Raw genomic sequence first — 24,465 nt, forward strand, 5'->3', positions numbered from 1 at the left:
TAAAGACCTAGCCTCTGTGAAACTCCTTCTATTTGATACAGTGTAGAATTCTAGGTCGAAACTAATTTTTGCAGTTTTAGAGACATTTCCCTCTTGTCTTCTCATTTACAGTGTTGCTCTTAAATCTATTGAATTTGATACATTGTATATTACCAAGTTAGTCTTTTCTCCATTCCTTCCTCCTGTGGAACTTTGTAGTACCCTCTGTCTTTGTGGGGTTTTGAAATTTCATAACATGGTTTGGTATAGACCTTGTCACGCTATTGGGGCATTTAAACATGCAGAACATCTTTTCTTCTAGTGAATTTTTTTGTGTGCTGCTTTGGTATTTTCTATTTTTTTCTTTTGGATTCCTGTTAGATGTTGAAAATTTTAGAGCAATATTTCTGTACAGATTTTTTTCCCCTTCTGTTTTCCATTTTGTCTTCTTGTCCTACTTCATGGAGGTTTCCTTGACTCTGCTCTAATCCTTCTATTGAATATATTGTTTTGTCTACCTTATTTTTTAGAGTTCTCTTCCATCCTTTCATTCTTTTTTTCACTGATGCAATTTCTCATCTTTCTGTAGATGTTGAAGATTTTTTTTTAAGTTTTTATTTGCTCCTGGATTTTTATCATTCCCATCAGTTCCTTCTCCCTGCTTTGATCTGTGACTTCTTGGAGGTTTCCCTCAAACATGTGATGGTCCCTCGCTGTCTGTTAAGATCTAATTGGAAGCATCACTTTGCTAACTGATAGACCTCACTGCACGGATTTGGCGACCACGTCTCTGAATTTTGAACCTGCCTTGGGTTCTGTAAGCCAGATTGGTTTTGTTGTTCCTGGCCCAGTCACTCTGTAGTTCCAAGGTTGTGCTTCCTCTGTTATGCCATGTCAGTTACTACTCCTTTATCTCATTTTTTCATCTTTCAAACATCAAAAATCATCTGCAGTTTATCCTGTCTTGGGTACAGCTTTTTTGACAAAATACTTTTAATTCTAATGAGATGATATCTCTGAAAGAAGGTGGGAAAAGAAGTAGATTTGTGGTTGGTCCACTCAAAGTTGGATTTATACTTTGAATGTAAATTCTCAGTTTAAAAGTTTTAATTCAGTATAGTTAATGATACTGACTCAGACAGTACTTTCTATTATACCTACAATTAGAATACTGCACATTTCTACTAAGGCCTTGATAAGAATCCTGTTCAGACTACTCATCCTGCCACATTGGCCATTAACGTGCAGTAATGTGGATGGAGTAGTTTACACTCATGCACTTCTTGTTGTTTTGTTGCTAAGTCAGACATGACTCTTCTGCAACCCCAGGGACTGTATCCCACCAGGCTCCCCTGTTCATGGACTTTTCCAGGCAAGAATACTGGAGTGGGTTGCTATTTCCTTCTTCAGGGGATCTTCCTGATTGAGGGATCAAACCTGCGTCTCCTGCATTGGCAGGTGGATTCTTCACCCACTGAGCCACCAGGGAAGCCCCACGCTAATGCATAGAATATTACAAAATTTTAAGTTAAAGTCTTAATAATTATTAATAAACACATCTAAAGCTTGTGGAAAGGGGAAGAAAAAAGTGAATTTCAGCTTAATTTTTTTGATGGGTTAAACTCAGAGGCAGTAGGCAGGATGGGAAGATTCACTTGGGTGGAGGCAGAATTTCAACAGGTGCTTGACTTTTAATGATAAGTTTTGGGGGGGATTGTTACTTATTAGTCTTCCAGTATGATGATTTTCTAGTCTTTGCCATTAACACTGAAGTCTACTAAGTAAGCCTTTTCCCTTCTTGTAAAGATTGTAGAAGTCCATCTGTTCTGTCCTTAGCTCTGAATGAAGGTAAATACTCTTCTTCATTGAACATTAAACTATCAGTGAGTGGGTTCTGCTGTTTGATTTTTGTATTTGCATTTTATATCATTAATCTTTGTCAGTGTAGTTTATTGAGGTTTTGAGCCAGTGATGATAAGGCTTTAATCATAAAGGACAGTTACCTTAAATTTTAAAGTGAGATGAGGGGAAAGTAACCTGTTGGCAGCTAATACATCCAGGCTTTGCTCAGAGGCTTTAATTCTGCCATCCTTTAGTGAATAGTAGATGCCAAAAGTTTGAATCGCTTCAGGAGTAGGCCTGGAGAAGCGTTCACTATTTCTTTGGTAGGATCTAGCCAGTAGTCTGTAGGTTACTGATAGACTAAATGAGCGCCCGTAGTCTGTAGGGCTACGTCTGATTAAACTTCTTAAACGTTTCAGCACTAATATTTCCAAAGATAAACAGATATAATTCATAATAAAGAAAAAAGTTTTAATAGAGAAAAACGGGATAAATGTTACCCAAAGCCAAAGCTCTACAAACTAGTCTATATTTTGGTGCATTTTCTTACTATTTTTATTCCCCTCATAGGTAGATTTTATAGTCAGAACTGACTTTTACTGTGTGTAATGTGTCATACTCTTAATAGTGGTGACCTTTTAAAAGATAACTTCATTTAGAATATAACTATTTGAATGAACAGTTTTCATGCTGTGTCTCTTTTGAGATTCTGAAATTACACATTAACCAGATGGCTTAAGGAATATATGAGTTTCAGTTGAAATCATTTCTAGCTTGAAGGAGAAATTCTCCCAAATAGTGGTACTTTTCAGGTATGTTATGTGTAGAACTTTTTGTTAATAAGGAGTAAGTGGCCTTGCCATAAAATACCTGAAACAAGCAAAACGGTGGCTTATACACCCATTTGGATAGTTCTTATTATTGGCTACTGGCAATGTTTATTTAAATGCTCTGTATTTAAAAAAAAACATTGACTAGACTTTCTCCTTGTTTCACCTTTGATGCGTTTGTGGAGGACATGGATAGAGTGTGACAGCGTGGTGAAAACTATTTTAATAGAAGGAAGGAAGGCTCATCGGAATTAGTAAACAAAACCCAAGAAAACCAAGTGTTAAAACTGTTTGTGTTCTGTGGTATTAAAGAATGCTATTACTCAGAGCTACTGACAGTGACTGGGATTTGATTATTGGCCTTTACTTAAAGGAAGAGAATTGTCCTCACATAGTTCAGGCTGTTTTAGTATTTGACTATGGCTGTGTTTTGGGCTCTTCACAAATAAATGGATACTTCTAAAGTGTTTTAAAGATAGCTTGTTCTCTAGAGGGTCTGACAAAGCTCTTTGTCACCTACCCAGCACCACTGCAGATAGTTTGAATGTGTATCATTAGCATGATTTACCTTCCAGTTGTAATCGATCTTAAATAATTGGTCAAATGCTTCTTGATTCCTAATTTGTCCCAGATTCTGTTCTCAGCAGCTGGAGGAGGAGCAGTAAGAATCTGTCACCTGGAGGAGCTTGTTTGCTTACTTAGGAGGGGGATACCAGGCAAGCAGTTGAGACCATGTAACAGGTGGTGAAACAGAGGTGTAAGTGTGCAGAAAGGTAGAAGTTTGGTGGTGTGGCTGCTGGCTGAGGTTTGCTGGAGGTCGATGGGGTCAAGCTTGCTGGGACAAGGAGGAGGAAGAAGCCACTGCAGGCAGAGAGCAGCATGTGCAAGGCAGCAGAGTGCCATGATGAGTGGCAGATAACATGTAGAGTAGAATTAATAAAACTGTGAGATGAGTGGAAAGTATTCTCTGAGGCTCTCCCTTGTGTAATATAATGGCAGTCTTACTTAACCGTGAAATTCTCAGAGCTGCTTTGTCTGTTTCTTGGCTGTGAGAGAATCTTAAAGCTATACCCTTTCATCCTCCAGATAAGGAAACTGAGGCTCAAAGAGATTTATGGCCTTCAGGTCACTAGTGATAGAGCAGCCCTGGCATGCCCAGCCTCTGATTCAAAAACGCTTGTTTCCTCACACTGTCTCCCAAACTAATACATTTATGATTGGCGTTCATTGACTGCAATGAAATGCTCTCACATCGATATTATATAAAGCATTGCATTTTATTGTAGTAAATGAATAGAAATAGAAATCTCCGCTGCATTTCATTGCTTAAGGAAGAAACACTGAAGTCTTACTAAAAGCTTTCTCATTACTATAAAGGCAATTTATAATAGGTGCTTTCCAGGTTCATTTGTGGGTCCTTTTTCAAGAGCAGCAGTTTATACCACATTTCTCAGATCTTGCCTGTGGAAGTGAGAGTACAGAGGTTTCCCATGGAGCTGCACGTGATGCCACACTCAGCAGTTCATGGAGTATAAGGAAAATCTTAATGCTTTATCGTTTGACATTTTAACCAAGGAAAAAACACACTTTTATAGGTTTAACTTACTGTGACATTTTCTTCTATCTCCCTTCCCCTTCAGGTATCTCCAAGGAAGCTTACTAAAAGGTATAGCTCATGCCCAACCATATTTCCAGATGACAGCACAGTCAGCGAGCCTAATCTTAGAACCACAATAAAATGGTGAGTACAACTAGGTTGCCAAGGCTGAGTGGCAGACCCCCTTCATGCTGAAAGCATCCTCGCCATACATTATTTCATTCGTTTGGTTTGTCCTTTTCAGTGATCAGGTTAAGAAACTGGTGTCAACTCTATGTTGGCTTCAGGGACCTCTCAATATGAGTCTTCAGTTTCCATGTTAATCATAGAGTACATGATAGAAGGGAAAGTCAGTTAGCAAGTGAGAAATCCCAGGAAAAATGTAAACCTCATTTGATTCATTTCTATTGTTAAGACAATGTTGAACATAATGAGAAACAGAGGTACCTGTTTATTGTATGTTTCTAGAAAAAAAATTATTTCTTTATGAGTTGGGAGAGTCCTACAACTATGTATACTAGTTTGGAAGCTACCATTAGAAGAAGGAACAGCTTGTCCCCTATTGGCACTGAAGTGAATCTGCAGTTAAATTTAACTGGACTTGGTCAGATTTATCCCACCGTGCATTTTTTTCCTGCAATATTTCTGTAGGAAATTTTACTTCTCCTTCCTCTCCCCCAAAGAGGGGGAAAATATATCAAAACCGTTTTAAGGGGCATACTCTCAAGCTTAATTTCTCCATAGATGAAATTTGTTCAACTGAGATTTTAACTTAATAGACACATTAAATTTTTGTTTTTGTTTTTGTTTTTTAATTTTTGTTTATATATGTGTATCTCTAACACACTGTATCAATCAAAGCAGAGAACAAAAAAAGAGATGAAGTTTCAGAAACAAGGCTGTGGCCAGGCTTATACTTAAGAAGACACGAACAGTGTTACAATGACGAAAACTATTCCTCAACTTCTGGAAGCCCCTCATAGTCCACAATTGGAGATGCACAGTTCAAAACGCCCTAATCATGGGAATGTTCAAGTTTATTTAAGAGAGAGAATTAAAAACGAAACAGGATGCAGACCTTCCTGCCTCCCTTGGGGTTGTCCATGGAACATTAAATAATGTCTTCTTAGCATATGAATGTTGACTTTCCAGAACAGTTTGGGAAATGCTACTTGAAAATATTAGTATCCTAGTTTCATTCTTTTACAAGTGGTTGACCAGCTTTCCCAGCACCACTTGTTAAAGAGGTTGTCTTTTTTCCATTGTATATCCTTGCCTCCTTTGTCAAAGATAAGGTGTCCATAAGTTCATGGATTTATCTCTGGGCTTTCTATTCTGTTCCATTGATCTGTATTTCTGTCTTTGTGCCAGTACCATACTGTCTTGATGACTGTGGCTTTGTAGTAGAGTCTGAAGTCAGGCAGGTTGATTCCTCCAGTTCCATTCTTCTTTCTCAAGATTACTTTGGCTATTCGAGGTTTTTTGTATTTCCATACAAATTGTGAAATTCTTTGGTCTAGTTCTGTGACAAATACCGTTGGTAGCTTGATAGGGATTGCATTGAATCTATAGATTGCTTTGGGTAGAATAGCCATTTTGACAATATTGATTCTTCCAATCCATGAACACGGTATGTTTCTCCATCTGTTTGTGTCCTCTTTGATTTCTTTCATCAGTGTTTTATAGTTTTCTATGTATAGGTCTTTTGTTTCTTTAGGTAGATATACTCCTAAGTATTTTATTCTTTTTGTTGCAATGGTGAATGGTATTGTTTCCTTAATTTCTCTTTCTGTTTTCTCATTGTTAGTATATAGGAATGCAAGGGATTTTCGTGTGTTAATTTTATATCCTGCAACTTTACTATATTCATTGATTAGCTCTAGTAATTTTCTGGTAGAGTCTTTAGGGTTTTCTATGTAGAGGATCATGTCATCTGCAAACAGCGAGAGTTTCACTTCTTCTTTTCCTATCTGGATTCTGAAACTAGAACACTTTCTAACACCATACACAAAAATAAACTCAAAATGGATTAAAGATCTAAATGTAAGACCAGAAACTATAAAACTCCTAGAGGAGAACATAGGCAAAACACTCTCCGACATAAATCACAGCAAGATCCTCTATGACCCACCTCCCAGAATATTGGAAATAAAAGCAAAAATAAACAAATGGGACCTAATGAAACTTAAAAGCTTTTGCACAACAAAGGAAACTATAAGTAAGGTGAAAAGACAGCCCTCAGATTGGGAGAAAATAATAGCAAATGAAGAAACAGACAAAGGATTAATCTCAAAAATATACAAGCAACTCTTGAAGCTCAATTCCAGAAAAATAAATGACCCAATCAAAAAATGGGCCAAAGAACTAAACAGACATTTCTCCAAAGAAGACATACAGATGGCTAACAAACACATGAAAAGATGCTCAACATCACTCATTATCAGAGAAATGCAAATCAAAACCACAGTGAGGTACCATTACACGCCAGTCAGGATGGCTGCTATCCAAAAGTCTACAAGCAATAAATGCTGGAGAGGGTGTGGAGAAAAGGGAACCCTCTTACACTGTTGGTGGGAATGCAAACTAGTACAGCCGCTATGGAAAACAGTGTGGAGATTTCTTAAAAAACTGGAAATGGAACTGCCATATGACCCAGCAATCCCACTTCTGGGCATACACACTGAGGAAACCAGATCTGAAAGAGACACGTGCACCCCAATGTTCATCACAGCACTGTTTATAATAGCCAGGACATGGAAGCAACCTAGATGCCCATCAGCAGATGAATGGATAAGGAAGCTGTGGTACATATACACCATGGAATATTACTCAGCCGTTAAAAAGAATTCATTTGAATCAGTTCTAATGAGATGGATGAAACTGGAGCCCCCTATACAGAGTGAAGTGAGCCAGAAAGATAAAGACCATTACAGCATACTAACACATATATATGGAATTTAGAAATATGGTAACGACAACCCTATATGCAAAAACAGAAAAAGAGACACAGAAGTACAGAACAGACTTTTGAACTCTCTGGGAGAAGGTGAGGGTGGGATGTTTCGAAAGAACAGCATGTATATTATCTATGGTGAAACAGATCACCAGCCCAGGTGGGATGCATGAGACAAAGTGCTCGGGCCTGGTGCACTGGGAAGACCCAGAGGAATCGGGTGGAGAGGGAGGTGGGAGGGGGGGATCGGGATGGGGAATACGTGTAAATCTATTGCTGATTCATATCAATGTATGACAAAACCCACTGAAAAAATAAATAAAATTTAAAAAAAATATATTAGTATCCTTATCATTAATTTTACTTTTCTGTCTTAAAAGTATAATTAGCCTATAAATTTAATTTAATTTTTAATGTGCAAGGCTTTTTATTTTTTAGCTATTTAAATGATCAGTAACTTCTAACTTTAATTAAAAACAACCAGTTCACAATCATAATAATGTAACTTTCTTATAATATTAGTTTCGGTCAAATCGTATTTCAACAAAAACTGAGCCCCATTGCTCTTTAAAGTCCTGAGTTTTGGCACTTCTCTCGTAATCACTGAATGTTTTTATTCAGCCAAGACTCTAAATCTGTGGGTTAAAAACTACTCTCACTGTGGCTAGACTCACAGCTTCTTTTGAATTCAAAAGAGCCTGATGTTCCAGTATATAATTCAGAAGTAGTTTTAAAGATTAACCTTGCTCAGACAAGTAGGTTTCATGCTTTTTATTCTCAACCTAGTCTTAGTGTTTGGAAATAAAGTAAATTTTTTTCTCATTAAGTTTTAAAAATGACCATTCACATTCATTATTGATGAAATAAAGGTTTACTGAGAAAATTAATAGGGCAAATTGGCTTTTAGGAATGATCTTGAAAAATACGATGGGATTAGTTTTCATTTGGGGTAGGTGAGCCTTATTAGAATCACTTGTGCAACTTTTTCAAGATGTATGTCTCTGAACACATACATGAATTCCACCTTTCCTCCCTGCCCTCAAGACACAGTCTGTGGGTCTATCTGCCTCTCTGTCCCTGTGTCTCTTTCTCTCACACACACACCCCTTTTGACAAGCTGAGGAATGATGTGTGAGGCATGATTTCATAGACAAAAGCATCCTGAGAGATTCTGATCTTAACCCTGACTCATTCATTCCTAGACTTGGCTGCACGTTGCAGTCACCTGGGGAGCTTTAAATACAATCCTGTTGCCCAGGTCGTACCTAATGCAGTTAAATCAGAACATTTTGAAGCAGAAGCCAGGCAGTGTTTAAAGCGTCCCGGGTAATCCAGTGTGCAGCTGACCTTGGGAACCACTCTCTGCTTTGAGGGTAGGAGAAAGAGAACTACTTCTGATAACTGGTGGGACGTTGAGTAAGTCAATTTTAAGCCTTGATTCTCTTATTTGTAAAATGGGTTAAGTATCATATTAGGTTCAGTTGCCCTTTTTATCGTGTAACTTTTAATTCTGTGACTTTAAAATCAATTTGAAGAAACTTTGAAGCACTATAGAAGTATCCATCTTTGATGCTAACAGTGTTACAGGCCTTTCTGCAAATGCTAAGATTCTATAGAGGAGTTACAAAATTCAGATTTGCCTTCTCTCTATTATTTTGAGTTTCATTTTAGATACTGAGAACAAAGGGAAGCAAATAACTTAACCAGAGAACCCCTTAATTGCCTAATACACAGCATCTGTGAATAACTTAGGGCTATAGTAGTGTAAAAACTATCTGAGGACTTGTACCTGTTGGTTAGTTAATACTTTATTTAAAATAATGTGGAAATACCTGTCATTAATAGTGTACTGTGTTGTATTGTGCTGCCTTATTAGCAGTGCTTATTTCAGGATAACTAGGCCTATCATCAATTTTGTGACTATAAAATTTTGCTATTAAATTTTCTAATAATTATGTGTGAAAGTGATTTTAAATCCATTTTATTTGATATGGAGCACTTGTATTACTTACTTTTAGAGAAATAATGGAAAATAGATGTGTTAGGGGGACCACCGAACGGAATCAACTGAAATGCAGTGCCTAACAAAAAGCCACACGCACAAAATCTGTATGGCTTAAATTTAACCATGTGGATAGATGATGTAACTTGTATGGGATGAAAGATTCTGTGCATAGAAGGACAAATGACCGGGGAAATATGTAAGAATTTATATATTATAATAATCAACCCAAACATGTCTTCTAAGAGCACATCTATATTTTGGGTCTCCTAATTTTGCTAAAAGCCAAAGAACCTAAAACATGGGGGATACCACCTATGGGTACTGCTCTGAATTAGGGGGTGTGGGGGCCACCGGGCATCTGGATGGTCTTACCTCTCTACCAACCCTTTAAAATGTCTTCAGGCCTAATGTGATAAAAACCAATTATTACAATATTTTTTTTTCCTCCACAGGGTGAGCTTAGAAATATATAACCACATAAAAAACAGGTGAGCTCTTTTAAAACCTGTCTTGTTATTCCAGCTAATTAATTTACACAGTATCAAGTTTAGTGTTAATAACAATGGACAGTATTAGAGTAAGCTTTTACTGTTAGGAGTCCTTTCATTACAGTATTGAAGTGAATCATTTATTTTTATTTTGAGACTCTTAATTCTTTAAGTTTTATGTGGTTTACATGGATATTTACTGTATTAGAAATTGAAATTTAAAATTTAAAAAATTAAATCCACTGTATGTGAAAACAGGCTTTCCTCAGCACTGCTGAAGTTCTGAGCCGGATGAGGCTTTGGCGTGGGGTGCCACCCTGTGTGCCGCAGAGTGTTTAGCAGCACCCCGGCCTCTGCTCTGTAGGTGCAAGTAAGGTGTTCTGCTTCTCTCCACATTAGGACAGGAACACTGTCTCCTGAGGGATGAGATCACCATCTGACTGGGGACCCCAGTGTTTAACATAAGTCATTTTTTTAATGAAAAATAACCATTTTCCACAACAAAATAGTGGAGAGGATAGTATCTCATTAATAGGAGACAGTTGATTCTCATGTCAACATTGTCTTCAGTCATTTGCTTTGAAGAAGCAATATGAAGATCCAGCTACATGCAGACATATAGTTGGGAAAAGGTGAATTTTTAAAGCCTTGAGATAATTGGACATATTCTTTGATACTGTCCCCAAAATCCACATGTGCCAGTTTATTAAATTAGTTAAGATGGAGTTCCAAGTCATTATCAGTGAACTTGAGGTAGATACTATGTTAAATTAATGCCCATTGATCTGTCATGCATACTGAGTGGATCTTTTTATCTGTACATGATTTTATATTATACATTGTCATTTGCAAAGTATTGGTTCACATGTCTTCAGACAGTGTCAAAAACTCACTCTTGTTAGTATCACTACCAGTCTTATCAGGAAAGTCTTTAAGTATTGATAAATCAAGCTCACCATAAATAACACACTGGAAGGTACAAATTTTCCAAAAATCCTAATATTTTTAGCTTGATGGTTTGAATTTTATCATTGGCAACAAATAGTTTAGAGTTTTCTTTGAAGTGACAGGCTCACTTTGTTCATTTTTGAAAAAATGACTGTCAATTGGCGTTTCATGAAAAAAGTGGTTTAAATATGATGTTCTAGGGGGAAGAAAGTGACTTGGTTACCAGTAAGTTACAAATGCTCTTCCTTAGCACAGCCATATTTCAGTCCATACAAGCGCTTAATGCATACTTTCCGCTTACTCAGAATATGAAGAAGAAGAGTAAAGGTTTAAGAACACTTAATTTTTACTCTTTCATCATGGATGTTCTTAAGTGAAGCAGATTTTTTACATTCATTTGGCCAGGAATAAGTGAATGACTTCTAATTTAGTTTCATACCACTGCCTTGATTCACACTCAGAAATGAGCAATTTTACCCACTTTTGCTTTTATACAATCATAGTTAAGTGTCAAACAGGGTAAAGGCAGGTGATGTCTTGGTATTCTTATAAAACACGTTTTGACCTCTTGGACTTACAGGATTTCTGAAGAGGGGCCAGGGGAGATTCCTATAGAGGCCTATAGACCACATTTGCAGAACTACTATTTAAATGGGCACAGTGTAGTAGTGTGGTGGAATTTAAAAGAAAAAGCCTGGTCTCTCTTAAAAGACAATTAAAATTTTTAACTCAAACTATTTAAAAGAGACAAGAAGAAATAAACAATAAGAATATAATATGAAGAACAAAAGCGGGGTGGAGACAAGAAAAAATCATGAATCTCATATTTACATTCATTGAAGTTAGAAGACTTTATTGCCTACTACTACCACTTTATAAAATGTTCTTGTATATTCCATTGTGAGGTTAGTGAAGTGGAAATGTATTGGTCTACGAACATTGCCTGTTAGAAGGGGTCTGTGTGGGTAAAGGCAGCTCTGGCTGGTTATAGAAGAGATTTCATGCAACTTGGTGTGCTGAGTATAAAATAGGTCAGAAAACCTTTCTAAGGGCAGAATCCAGGAGAATATGTAAAACTGTTTGCTTTATTAAGGTTAAGCTTCCTCTACTCCTCTCTCTACTTTTAGCAGATATTTTACTAAGCTAGTAACTCCTGAATTAATTTTTAAAATACACATTCTTATTTTATAGAGATTCTAATAGGTCCTTGGACATTTTTGATGAGAGATCACATCCACTCACAGTAAGTGTCACTTTTATTGAAGGTGTATTTTTCTCTTATTACAGTTGTGTTTATTTCATGCTGATTTGCTTTGAAATTAATTACTAGAAGAAAATTATTGCCTCCAGCTCAAAGCCAAGATTGTCTTCCTTTAAGTCTTCTTCCCCCACCCCATATTATGTCAAGTAATTTTACCAAAAGCATGTTGTGTCAGGGGTGTGACTGATAAGAACCAAGTTACGCTTTGTATGACGAATGAGCAGGTAAGTAAACATACACAAGCAACAGAAAATGTAGGTTTTTAAAGGATGATTTTCCATAGCGTCACACAATATAAACATTTCCTAACACATATGTAAGACCTCTAAGGAGAAAATTTAAAAACTGTTTAAATTTTAAACTAATTAAAATGACAGGGTTTAAAAACTCACTTCTTCAGGTGCTCAGTAGACACATGTGACTGGTGACCGCTGTGTAAGAGAGCACACTCTTAGAGCCTCTGGTTACAGGACACTGGAAAGGTGTTTTCATAGTTGACTGCAGAAAAGTCTGATGACGTACAATGATCAGCAAGACTTTGAGCCTAAAAATAGTTTGCATTTGGTTAGAATTCTTTGGGGAAGAAGGTGAAAATACATTTTCTGAGGTTGTGCTTGCATTTTTCTTTAATGAATGGTAGTGAGTATTGAATCACTATGGTACTTTAGGATCCAATTGTTTATATTTAAAAGACTACAAGATATGTCACCTAGTCAAAATTATTTTAAGTAGCACGTGGGCCCACGTGTGAAGATTGCTATCTTGAGGGTACTTTTAAGTATTTTTCTTCAGTGGATACTTAACACTGTGTTTTTTCTTCTTTCAGCGAGAAAGGGTTCCGGAGGAGTACTTTCAGCATGATCCTGAACCCAAATACATCTACAGATTTGTGTATGCTCTCTTCAGTGCCGCCCAGCTGGCTACTATTAAATGTGCAATAGTGACTTTGGTAATATATTTTTCTCTTAATAGAAGCATCTCTAGAAATTTTTTTCTTGTACAGAAGGTATGGGCCTGTTTTTCAAATGAAAGTAGGTTCCTGAAATGATCATCAGAACTTTATTAAAGAGAAATGTATCAAAAGGAATGAAAACATACAGATTTGAGCTTTAGTAATCATCATGATTTAAAATGTTGCCACTGCTTTTCTCATCACAAAACAATTGATGTTAAAGGCAGCAGGAGAGACTTCTGGTTTCTCCTTCCACACCTCAGGATGCATGCACACACAGGGCACACAGGCGCACACCGGCAAAGTGTGCTGGGTGGTAGGATGGAGGCGATCACTGAACTTCCTGGCCCACGGCAGGTGTAGATTCAGTGTGTTTCTGAGTCTCAGGCTGTGTTGCCTAGGCAGTGTGATGTGTGTCTTGATTGAGACTGACTGCCTTCACCTCCCTGACCTTGGACGACAGTGTTAACCATCTCTACTGTCCCCTGGTGCCGGCGTGTGAAGGTACCCAGGACTGGGGTGTCAGCAGTGCTTGGAAAGGCTTTACTCAGGTTAGCCTGCCGAGCTCCAGCTATGTGAGGACCTTTCTGTCATCCATACTGAATTCCTGTGGTAAGATTTCATCATTTGACTAATACATCATATTCAGCTGAGAGGTCGTTGGGATTGCCTAACTCCTCCCTATAGCAAACCCATAGGGGAAGGTCAGCTGCATGGTCTGGAGGGAGGGCCTGCGTCCACCGCTGCCCGCGCCCCTGCAGGCAGAGTGTAGGAGAGGAGGCTTCCCCTCAGTGGGCCCGGGTCAGACGCAGGCCTTTTCTTGGAGCTGCGAGCCAGGTACAGGGCTCAGTTGGCATGTGCTTGAGAGAGGCGGGAGTGGCGCTGGCACGTGGAGAGCTGGGAAATGCAGGCAGGAGAGGGTGTGTGGGTTGGAAGAGGGGCATTTCTTTGTAGACAAGTTAAGCCCGATGGACCTGTGAGACAGCAGAGTGACAGTGTCTAGCAGTCATTTGACTGTATGGGATTGGAGCCCGAAGCTGAGCAAGAGGCAGGGAATTACGTGTAGCTGTTCAAATGCAGAGAAAGTACGTTAAATAAAAGTTGAGGAGAAGATAGATCTGTGGGGACTGTCAGCACTCACAGGACACATCCCCAGAGGAGTGGCCGGAGTGGTAGGAAACCCAGGACAGAATCAGAAGAGCTGCCAGGAGAGCTTGAAGAAGGAGAGCATGGTGCACGTGCTGAGTGCTGCCAAGGAACTCCTTAGGGCATACATGGGCACCAGATGCCTGCCCGTGTCACGGTTCTAAGTGCTGGGCATAGAGGAGAGTTCTTGCCTTTCTGAGGTAAGTATAGCAGACATAAGGGTTTTGTTTTTCTCTAGTTTTTATGGAGTATGGTTCATTTACAGTGTGTGTAAGTATCGGGTGTACCACAGAGTGTAAGACTTTTTAAAATGAGTATTTTTAAAAAGATGACTGTTTGAAGTAGTAGTGAAAGCTAGAAAGAGAAAGCAAGGTAAAGGGATGGAGAGATTCGAGGGGCTTCCCTGGTGGCTCAGACAGGAAGCAGTCTGCCTGCAGTGCAGGAGACTTGGGTTCCATCCCTGGTTTGGGAAGATCCCCTGGAGAAGGGAGTGGCAACCCACTGCAGTATTCTTGCCTGGAGAATTCCCCATGGACAGAGGAGCCAGACGGGTCCATGGGGTCACAGAGTCAGACACGACTGAGCGACTTAACACATGCACGCTAGAAAGACCAGGAAGAGCCTCTTTACAGAGGTGAGATCTGAACCAGGACCTGGCTGGACTGAGGAAGATGAGGGGCCTGAGAGCACAGGCAGGGGGCAGAGCACGAGGCGCAGACAGGAGCGGGTTCTGTGCTGAGGGGTCAGCAGGGTGCCGCTGTGATCAGAGTAGGGAATGAGGGAAGGCACAGGCAATGAGGGCACAGAAGGACGATGGCATCTCACCCAGGGCCTCGTGACTAGCAGGCCACAGAAGTGACCTGTTTGATGGGAGAGCCCTGGCAGATGTTGAGCAGGCCCGTGAAGTGCACTTAATCTGAGAGGCTCTCCTGGCTGCTCTGGGGAGAACAGACTGTGGTTGGCTTTCAGTGGAAGCAGAGAAGTTAGGAGGCAATGGCAGTGATAGAAGCCAGAAGTGACGGACAGAAGAGCAGAGCCGGCAGGTGACCAGTGAAAGTGGAGATAAGAATTCCCAACAGATGGTAGTGAGATAACTCAAGTGGAGGTCTTTGGTCCCGGCAGCCAGGCGTGTGGCAGTGTCTCTCAGCTCTGAGGGCAGGCCTGGGGAGTGGGGCGCTGTGATGAAGAGTGCTGGCTGTTTGTCATGAAGGCAGCAGTGACCATGCCTCAGTAGTTTCAGGGGGGCAGTGGTGGCCAGGGGCAGACTAGATGGGCTAAGGAGAGGATGGGTCATGAGGAGCCAGTGTCAGAACATTTCCTGAAGGAAGTGTTCTAAGGGGTGGTGACGGATGGGCTGAGAACATGTAAGAAAACATTGGAGAAAATCTCTGACAGAGAGGGGGTTGTTCAAGAAGAGATGAATTGTGGGAACAGTGTTCTGCAGAAATGAGAGGTGGGACTGACTTCATTCATAGAAGAGTTAGCTTCAGGGAAAAGAAAGAAGTGTAACTTCCACTGAGACAGGAGGGCAAGTGGTGTAAATGAGACCAGGTTTGCCTTTATAAAGTGAAGCTGAGAGGAAGCTGAGGGACTGCCCCTAAGGCTGAACTGCCTCTGTCAGTGCCATAATACAGCAGAGGGGCGGACCCTGCGGGAGACTCGTTCTTGGAGAGTACTGGCGCGTGTGGAGTTCTCTGGGGAGTGGGGTGCAGAAGTTCACTAAGAGTATATAATCTCAGTAACCGTGTTTGAAACACAATTGAGTTTGGAGAGCTTTGGCAGATCGGAGCTGTCAGTCTGATAACGGGACATTTTTCTTTTTGTCAAATGGCATATATTTTCTTCTGCAGAGGTAACACCATCACAACTTATGTCTTTAGTCTTTACTCAGCTGTTAACTTGGTCTGGTTCTTTATAGAATAGCCATTTGACACATATAAAAGAAGCCATGAAGTCATCTCACAAACTACCTGGCAGATTTAGAGGAGCCCCAGGGATTCAGACATCGGCAGCTCTTAACCACCTTAGAACCAAACAAATTGACTAAGTTGCAGAATATGTAAGACCAGTGAGTTATGAAATAATGGAGATGTGAAAAATCGGGGTGTGAACAAAGAGCTCTTTGTGCGTGAATCTTCCCTGAAGAGGCCCTGAGTGTAAAGCACAGCTGCTCCGTGCTGCCTGCCCTGTGGGGCGCAGCAAGGAGGCTCCTTGACCTGGGAGGCTCCTTGACCACCAGTTATTATCTTCAAGTTCACCCTCTGAAGAGAAGATAAAGAAATGCTCAGTCTTACCAGAGTTTTACATACTCAAGCTTTATGTAAAATTGCCACGTACCCACCACCAGTATGGTAGGTACATTGCACACGGTAGGCACTCAAGCATTTACTGAACGGTTGAATCAATGCTGGGCCATACGTGCTGCCTTTTACAAGTGGGAAGGTAATAACACAATGCCTGTCTTTAGAATGCTGAGATGTCCTTTCATTCCTGCGACCAAAATTGGGTTGGAAATTCACATGGGCAGAGTAGAAATACCAGACTGACAGAAATATTTGCCTTACAACTGTGACCTGGCCTTTGGCCTTGGCTGGCCAAGCAAAAGTCTCTGTAGAACCAAAGAATAAAAGATATGTTAAAAACAGATGAAACCTATCATTCCTAACAATTCTATGACAGCTTTTAAACTGAACTAAAATCAAAGGTCAGTCCTCTACTTTTGCAGGTTTACTTAGAAAGGCTTTTAACTTATGCTGAGATCGACCTTTGCCCCACTAACTGGAAAAGAATTGTTTTGGGAGCCATTCTTCTTGCCTCCAAGATTTGGGACGATAAGGCTATTTCGGACTACTGCCAGATCCTAAAGGACATTACACTTGAGGACATGTGAGTTTGTAAGGTTACGGTGAACTGTCTAACCATTTTCCAATACCTTATTTACTCCCATAAAGTTTACAGCTTAAGATATGTTACATTTTAAGAAATGTTACATTGTGCAGAGAGCTGAATTAGGTATAAATATAAAATTAGACTTCTTTCTGTCTAGCTGTAGTATAACCATTTGTATTTCCCATCATTAATTAGTTAAATCTTGGTGTGTTACTGTTGTAATATTCTGCTTGATAAATTGAAATTACTTTTCTGGTGGTTTTTGCCATTTTACAAGCTCACTACCAGAACAACATGATGCAGTAAATAACTTCACGTCTTTCTTAAAGCTGTCTACCAGGTCCAGTCTGTTTTTAAGAGACACATGTCTGGCCTTGGAAGTTAAGTGGTCACTGCTGAGATCTTAGCACCTCCAGACTACTGAGGTTATAACTTCAACTTGAGTCACACATTGTATGTTTGTTTTTGCAGGTCTTTTCTTTTGTAATCTGAGGTTGTCTCTAAGGTTCTGTTGTTACGGAAACCATGATGTACAGATGACCAAATAGAAAGGTTTCAGATCTCTGTGTTCTGTCTCCTCCACTGTCAGGAGTGTTCCCCATGTTTAGAAGTAGGTCTGCTGAGTTAGGAAACTCCTTTGTCTCAGATAGCCCAGGAAGTGTCAGTGGGGCCTCACCCGGGGCACTCAGCAACCACAGTGGTACTTGGTGGGGCCTCGAGTTAACTTGGGGGGTTCCTCACAGATGGCATGCTCCCATGGGCGTGAAACATCAGGCTTGCTGTCTGGCTGCAGGGAAGGGCCTCGAGGGTGGGAGGCAGCAGGAACCAGAGAGGTATTTGCAGCAGACTCTAGAAGTGCTCACTTGACAGGAAAAATGTCCTTGTGGGTGGCATTTAGGAAAACGTAAAGGGGCACCTCTTTATTATACTGAACAGCAGAGGACGATCAAGGTCATGGCAGGCAGTGGCAAGAGTTTGTTCCCTTTGCCCCTGACTCTTAATTCAGATTTACCAAAGTGCATATTTACAACTGAAGCAAAGAAGCTTGTGACTAAGAGAAGGGACCAGTGATTGTTGGTAGCTGTCAAAGTGGCTTTTGGTGAAAATGTCCACTTTGATGATAGAAAGGGTCATGGTGATATTGCTGGTAGCCACCTTAGTGTTACGGCAGATAATTCGAGATAAGTAGAAGTACTTTTGGAATTTGTAGAAACTAAGGTGACGTTGAGCACCACTATCATCCATCTTTAAACTGGTTCCTTGAAGGAAGGAAAATGTGTAATCATAAACACCAGGTCTGCCATGATGGCAGCTGAAATTTTCTCAGAACCTGCAGCTAAGCTGACGGGGGCTCTGGGTCCAGTTACAGCATCAGAGAACATGCAGGGAAGTGTGTGGATGTTCATAGATGTGAGCCCAATAGCACTGATGGCAGTGTCTAGCTACAGGAAGAAGCTAATTGTAAACAGCCCTTTTCTGTGTACAACAGAATCACCAGGAGCTATGTTCGTAATAGGTTGCTTTTGTTTATGATCTTTGGAAACTGGAAAGCATTACAGCCAAGTGTTCAAGTCACATTTGTCTCATCCCCCTGCTGTTGGCTGCTATTTGTAATGGTCTCATTTTGAGTCTAAATTGAAAAATTGGCATCTATCAGCTTTTCCTTAAAAGTTTTCTAACATTCATGTATCTTGTTTGAATATATTGAGCAGCTGCTGTTCAGAAAATTTGCTGCACCTATAAATGGCATGCTCTTCAGTCATCTAGTCATTTAAAAAAAAAAAAAAAACGCAGAAGCGTATTCTGTAGTTCTAATGCCTTTTTCTTCAGTAAGTAAAGCTCTGTTAATAGACATGTTAATCCTATGAAGTACTGTATTTCCACACAATTAAAATGTATTAGTGGAAGAGAATATAAAAGGGATAGTGAAGTGCATTTATTCCCATAATAAATTAAGTCCTCATTAGCTGATTATCAAAACATTATCTGTTTTACATTTCTATAGACTTATGGCCATATGAACAGGAAATTAATTTTGGAGGTAGGTTCAGTTAGGTTTAAAGTTCAGCAAATGAGAAACCTCATTTCTGCTCACACTCTGCTCTCCATGCAGGAGAACATCAAACATTTGATGACTTACCAATGGATAAAATATTAACACTTTAAAACCAGGAAACAAATATTTTGAAAAATAAGTCACTTTCATTTGTCTGGGTATTTATCATTTGTATATAATTAACTCTTTAAAGTGATTGCTGTGAAAGTGGTAAGACTTACTCTGATTTTATTTACTTAAACATTAGACAAGCTAATGACTGTGTATGGTCCCACAGGAAAGACCTGCTCCCAGGACCCTACTTTCCCACTTCATTGAATTCGCCCCCTGCGTGCCTATGCACCTTCTGTCCTAGTCAGGGCCGGCGGACAGAGCGCAGGGGGAACTGCTCCATCGGGGTCATTGCTCAGGTGCATTTAGTCTAGCCAAGACGTCTCCCCTTAATCCTACTGCCTCCCATAGCTTGAAAAGTGTATCCCATCCTGTCCCAGGAACACCTTCTGGTCCTACTGGGATTAAGAGGAACAGAAACTTGCATTCTGCCCTTTGCCACAGTCCCCTGCACTGGAGCGGGGGGAGGGGATTCCCTTTCGCATCGCGTGTAGCTTATTTATTTATTTATCTGAGATGAATCCTTGTTGCCTCAAGAGTCTTCTCCCCTCAGAGATAATAGCAGTGGCTCTCCATGGCCCCATTTGTTGCCGTGGTGATGTGCCTACTCCTTTTGTTGGCGTGTCTCTACTTCAATAAGCCCCTTCCTGTTATCTGTGGGAATGTCTGCAAGTTCTCCAGAGCTAGTAAACAGCACACATCATTCCTGTCATCTGATGACTGTAGCGGGGCCGTGTGAGCGAGCGTGGAGCATGAATGCGCAGCTGCACTGATGGAACTCTGAGGAATGAGCCCCCGAGTCAGCAGCATGGGTGCATAAGAGGGCCGTAACCTCCCCCCCTTGTCCCAAACTCCAAGTGCCAGGACGCAGGAAGAACCACCAAGAGCTGTCCCTTGTTTGAACATGAGTGTATTAATCCAGCTGGGGAGCCGTTATTTGTTTCCAAGCTGTATTTAGAGCTGTTGTGGCACAGAATGGGGTTTCTGAAGATAGCCCAGTTGACTAAAATTGTCCTATGTTGGTTTTGTCTTCTCCTCCCCCAGGAATGAGGCGGAACTGCACTTTGTGGAGCTCCTCCAGTTTCATCTTAAGGTTTCCACCAGTGTTTATGCCAGATACTACTTTGACCTTTTCTCCTTAGCAGATGACGACAACCTGAGTTTTCCAATTGCTCCTTTTAGCACAGAAAGAGCACAGAGCCTAGAGGTAAGACTGGGGATTCACTAACTGGGTTTTCTGTCAGCCACCAAAGCCAGTGTCTGTGGCTGACTTACACTCTGCAGTGACTGACAGTTTGCAGAGCTTATTAACCCATTGGCATCTTATTCCCTGTGTCTTTTATGGGTTAGACAGAGATATCACATTATTTTTTTAAAAAAATTACAGATATCTCTTATGTAACCATAATTCAGAATATTTTAAATCAGATTTAATTGTTCTTAATGGTTTTCCATTTGAACCTCCACACTTACATATAACCATACAGGAATAATTCTTATAATTGTGTCCCTAATCATATGTACATTGATAATTACTTACCATTCTTAACTGCCTGAGCTTGTAGTGTGTGTTTGTGTATCACAGTTCAGCCCCATGAGTTTATTAGACCAGAAGCATCAGGGGCTAACCTGTGAGACCTATACTTGGAAATTAGAATGTGGGTTCAGAAACTGGATGTAGAAAGTAGGTGGGTTTTTAATGGAAGTGGTAACATACATGGGATGAAGGAATTTGTAGTAGTGATTTGAAGAGTAATTTGAAGTAGTTTGTGATTTCTGGTGGGTATACAGCAAAATTTACAACTGAAATGAATACATATAAAGTTGACACTTTTTCTGGTACCTTGGTACTTTAGAAATAAGACATTTTTCTACAATAATTTACATGCATGTGAAATAGCACCTTGTAGTGCTTCATCACTAGACCTTTCTTGCCTTCAACACACACCTACCCTCATTAAAATGTTCGTAGTGTAGTAAATAATGAAGACTGAATAGAAGTTGAATAGCTGGGTAAACACTGATTTTGCTCAGGTGTGTTCATTATGCTTAAGGACCTAGTATGTAGGTAACATCATATTGCTGTTAGATGGGGCCTATTTTGGGAACCCAGTTTTTAAATATGTTCCTCCCTGCCCCAGCAATCTCATCATAGCCCTTGAAGAATATTATCTTAGGGAATCAGCAGTGTAGATATGAGCTATCCAAAGTAGCAGCAACTGTCAACCTAAATGAATGCAGATGTGTGGCTTATCAATGCTGCTTTCTTTAAGGTTGGAACTTTTTTCCCCCAATTATACTTATGTTCTATCTGATTGACTTTCTTAGGCCATCTCCAGACTGTGTGAAGACAAATACAAAGTGGGCAGAGTTGCTGTGAGAAGGTCTTTCAGCGCTGATCATTTCATTGGTATTCAGCGCTCCAATGCCATCCTCTCATGAACAGAGAGAGGTGAGGGGTTGTAACATCATGAACCCCTCGTAACAAGGACTGGAGAAATACCACCTCTCCTGCTCAGAAACCAGCAAAGTTAGTATTTCACCCAGAAGAAAGACACTGAATTCAAGAGACTTGCAGACAGCAAAGGTTATGGTCATAGGAAAAAACTGGACCTTGTCAAGACAACACACTCTTCTGTCCTTTTTAATGTAAACAGAGTTACAAAAACCACTCCAAAGCTAAAAGCTCCCAACCCACCCACAGATATTTGCTTACTGTGTAGGCCGATAACTGTGAACTATGTGAGGTTTTTTTAATAGTTTAAATTTTTAGACTTTAAAGACACTAACTGTATAACTTTTACTTTTTCCTATTTTTCTCACCCATATTGCTGCATATTCCTTTAGAATCAGTGCAGTATTGCCGTTCAAACACGGGACTCCTGACAACTCATATAGCCACTTAGGAACAGACTGCTGTAGCACTGTTAGGTTTTGAAGGATTCTTCCTCCCTATTTCATTGAAGCTGCTAGTCATTTTTGGCAATCAGTTTAAACCAAAAAGCTGCTGAATAACACTTGTCATTCAGTTTTTTTGCAAGCACTACTTATTAGCATATTAGCATGTTTGGGATCATAAGCAGAGAAAGTATGTTGTTACCTGCTTCTATTGGGTCCCTGCTGCGTTTCTTGTTAACTCTAATGGTGCTTCTCATTTTCTGATGATTTTCCTCTTTGTTAAATACTTGTATTAAAGGATATTTTCATAATTGCAGCCAACCTGTTAGTCCAGGAATAAGCAGATAGTGAAATAGAAGGTGTCCCAAAAGTCTTGGTGCAATTTTAAGCTTTAATACAGTGTGCTTGGACACTCCAGGACACTGCCGTGGAAGTATAAATGCTACAGACGCAAAATGTGACTTGAAAGTTTACTTGAATTTCTTCTAAACTCATTTGGTTTTGTAAATCTTAGATGTTAAGCTTTTAATTTGAATTTTTTGTTTCAGTCCCTCTTGAAGATGGCAAACAATAGGCTAAAACAAAAGATTAAAATTAAGAGCTTAATGTTTAAAATTTACAAAACTAAATGAGTTTAGAAGAAATTCAAGTAAACTCTCAGGTGATGTTTTGTAAGTTTGTAGCATTTATATTTCTACAAGTATCAAAGCTTCAAATTGCACCAAGACTTCAGGAGGATATCTTGTATCTTTATAGACCTGGCCTCCTCTTTTTAAAATAGTCCTTTGCCTGGCTGGGCTGTTGATCTGCTTGAGCCCGGAAGTTTCTTTTTTATAGGTTTGGTAAAGGAATTACGAACAATAGCATTAGTTATCGATAATAAACTGAAAGGAACTGGACCCTAGTAGTAGTGACAGGGAAGTAAGCGACATGAAACAGCTTTTCTGTTCTGCGTGTTAACCTGGCTGTAGGTGTGTCAGTTCAAGTTGTTACTTGAGGAAAGATAAATCTTAGGAACCCTTACCTCAGGCTTTTTAAAACACAGGGTACCACTTAGCCACCAGGAAGCCCATTAAAAGACAGGGAGGTCCAGTAATCAGTCTTTTAGGAAATTGGTAATGATGTCACCTAAATGTGAAACATTAAAAAAAAAAAGTGTTCTCAACTATGTAAAATCTTTCTCCTACCTTCTCAAACATAATCCTAGGAATTTTGCCTGTAAACAAAGCATTTCTGGGCTATAAATACTTTCTCTCTTTATAGCAAGGCTTCATATTATATTGAGTGCCACAGGTTCCATCATTTTTAAAGGACAGAGACATAAACGATAAATAATGGATATAAAATATTACAGTCTACCACCTCAAAAAATGTTGTTTATGGAGCTTGGAGATTCAAGTATCGATTGCAGTTTTATTTTGAAAAGGATGCTACAACTTGTGTGGTTTTTCTTCCTCATGTTTATATTAAAAGAAAAGAATAAAAGTATTTTAATTAAAATACGTGGCTGTTGTGCACCTTCTCACTGCTCACGTAACATCACGGCTCTGCTTAGCGCAAATGTTCTCAATCCGCTCTGATAGGCAGGCCTGAAAGCATTTTCCGACTACCCATTCAAAAGTTTCTTTGACCGTTGCCTTTAGTTAAGAGGCATTTACTTCTTCGGCTTATGTTCTTTTCAACCAGAAGATAATTTAGTACACTTAAAATCACTGGCTGTGGTGCTCAGTGGCATAGTGCATTAGATGGCACTTTGGAATTGTGTGTTATTGTACCAACAGGGGAAAAAAGCACATTGGAAGATAAAAGGTAAAACACAGAAAGGAGTTACAGAAATACTGTTGAATCAGAACATGAGTTACTTGAGGATTTCAAGCCACTGAACAGGAAAGAAAATGGAATAAGAGGAAGTAGAACTGCGGTTGTTGTAAAGAGGGTGATGTTAAACAAGCCATGTGATGTACCAGATCACCATCAGGTTTCTCTAAGACCCTAGTCACTGCACTCGCGCAATATTCCATCACTCCTGATAGTATTGTTGTGTCTTCATCCACCTTAATTCACTACCTAAGGTCAGATCTTTTAACTTTGTTCTTGGTAAGTTGTTGATTAGGAGAAATAATCTGAATTAGTGCAGAAGGAGAGAAAAACTATGACAAATCACTAAGATAGTTTGTACCATGTAATAATATGCCAGTTACTAAGCAGAAATGCTGTCACATCTTGAGTGGTCAAAGGTTAAAAAAAAGTGGGGGTAGGAACACTGCTTGGACACGACTGTAGTTTGAAGACAAGTTAGAATCACTAAACATTGCTCTTTCAGTGTTAATTCTAGAGACAATTACAGCCATTTTGATAAATGGAAAACTTAAAGATTCTCATAAGTACTATAGGGCATGAAAACTAGTTCCTAGTAGGGGCAATAGGGTAGTGTTGAGATTTTATACCTAGGAAGAGTTTATTCCCTAAAGTACTAAGACTATAAAAGAATACCTCAACTCAAATTTATT

General features: G+C 39.7%; 1 protein-coding gene across 1 annotated transcript in view; it reads left to right on the forward strand.

The window, feature by feature from the left end:
- LOC122684278 overlaps positions 1 to 23,457 on the forward strand; it is an 831,075-nt gene extending 807,618 nt beyond the window's left edge. Inside the window, 7 exon segments of the mRNA XM_043888282.1 lie at positions 4,292 to 4,392; positions 9,659 to 9,694; positions 11,834 to 11,885; positions 12,730 to 12,852; positions 16,727 to 16,887; positions 20,102 to 20,264; positions 21,386 to 23,457. Coding sequence (XP_043744217.1) covers positions 4,292 to 4,392; positions 9,659 to 9,694; positions 11,834 to 11,885; positions 12,730 to 12,852; positions 16,727 to 16,887; positions 20,102 to 20,264; positions 21,386 to 21,499 — 750 coding nt within the window. The 3' untranslated portion in view covers positions 21,500 to 23,457.
- The last annotated feature ends 1,008 nt before the right edge of the window (positions 23,458 to 24,465 follow it).

The sequence above is a fragment of the Cervus elaphus genome, chromosome 26, assembly GCF_910594005.1.
Source record: "Cervus elaphus chromosome 26, mCerEla1.1, whole genome shotgun sequence".
In the NCBI taxonomy this organism is placed as follows: Eukaryota; Metazoa; Chordata; class Mammalia; order Artiodactyla; family Cervidae; genus Cervus; species Cervus elaphus.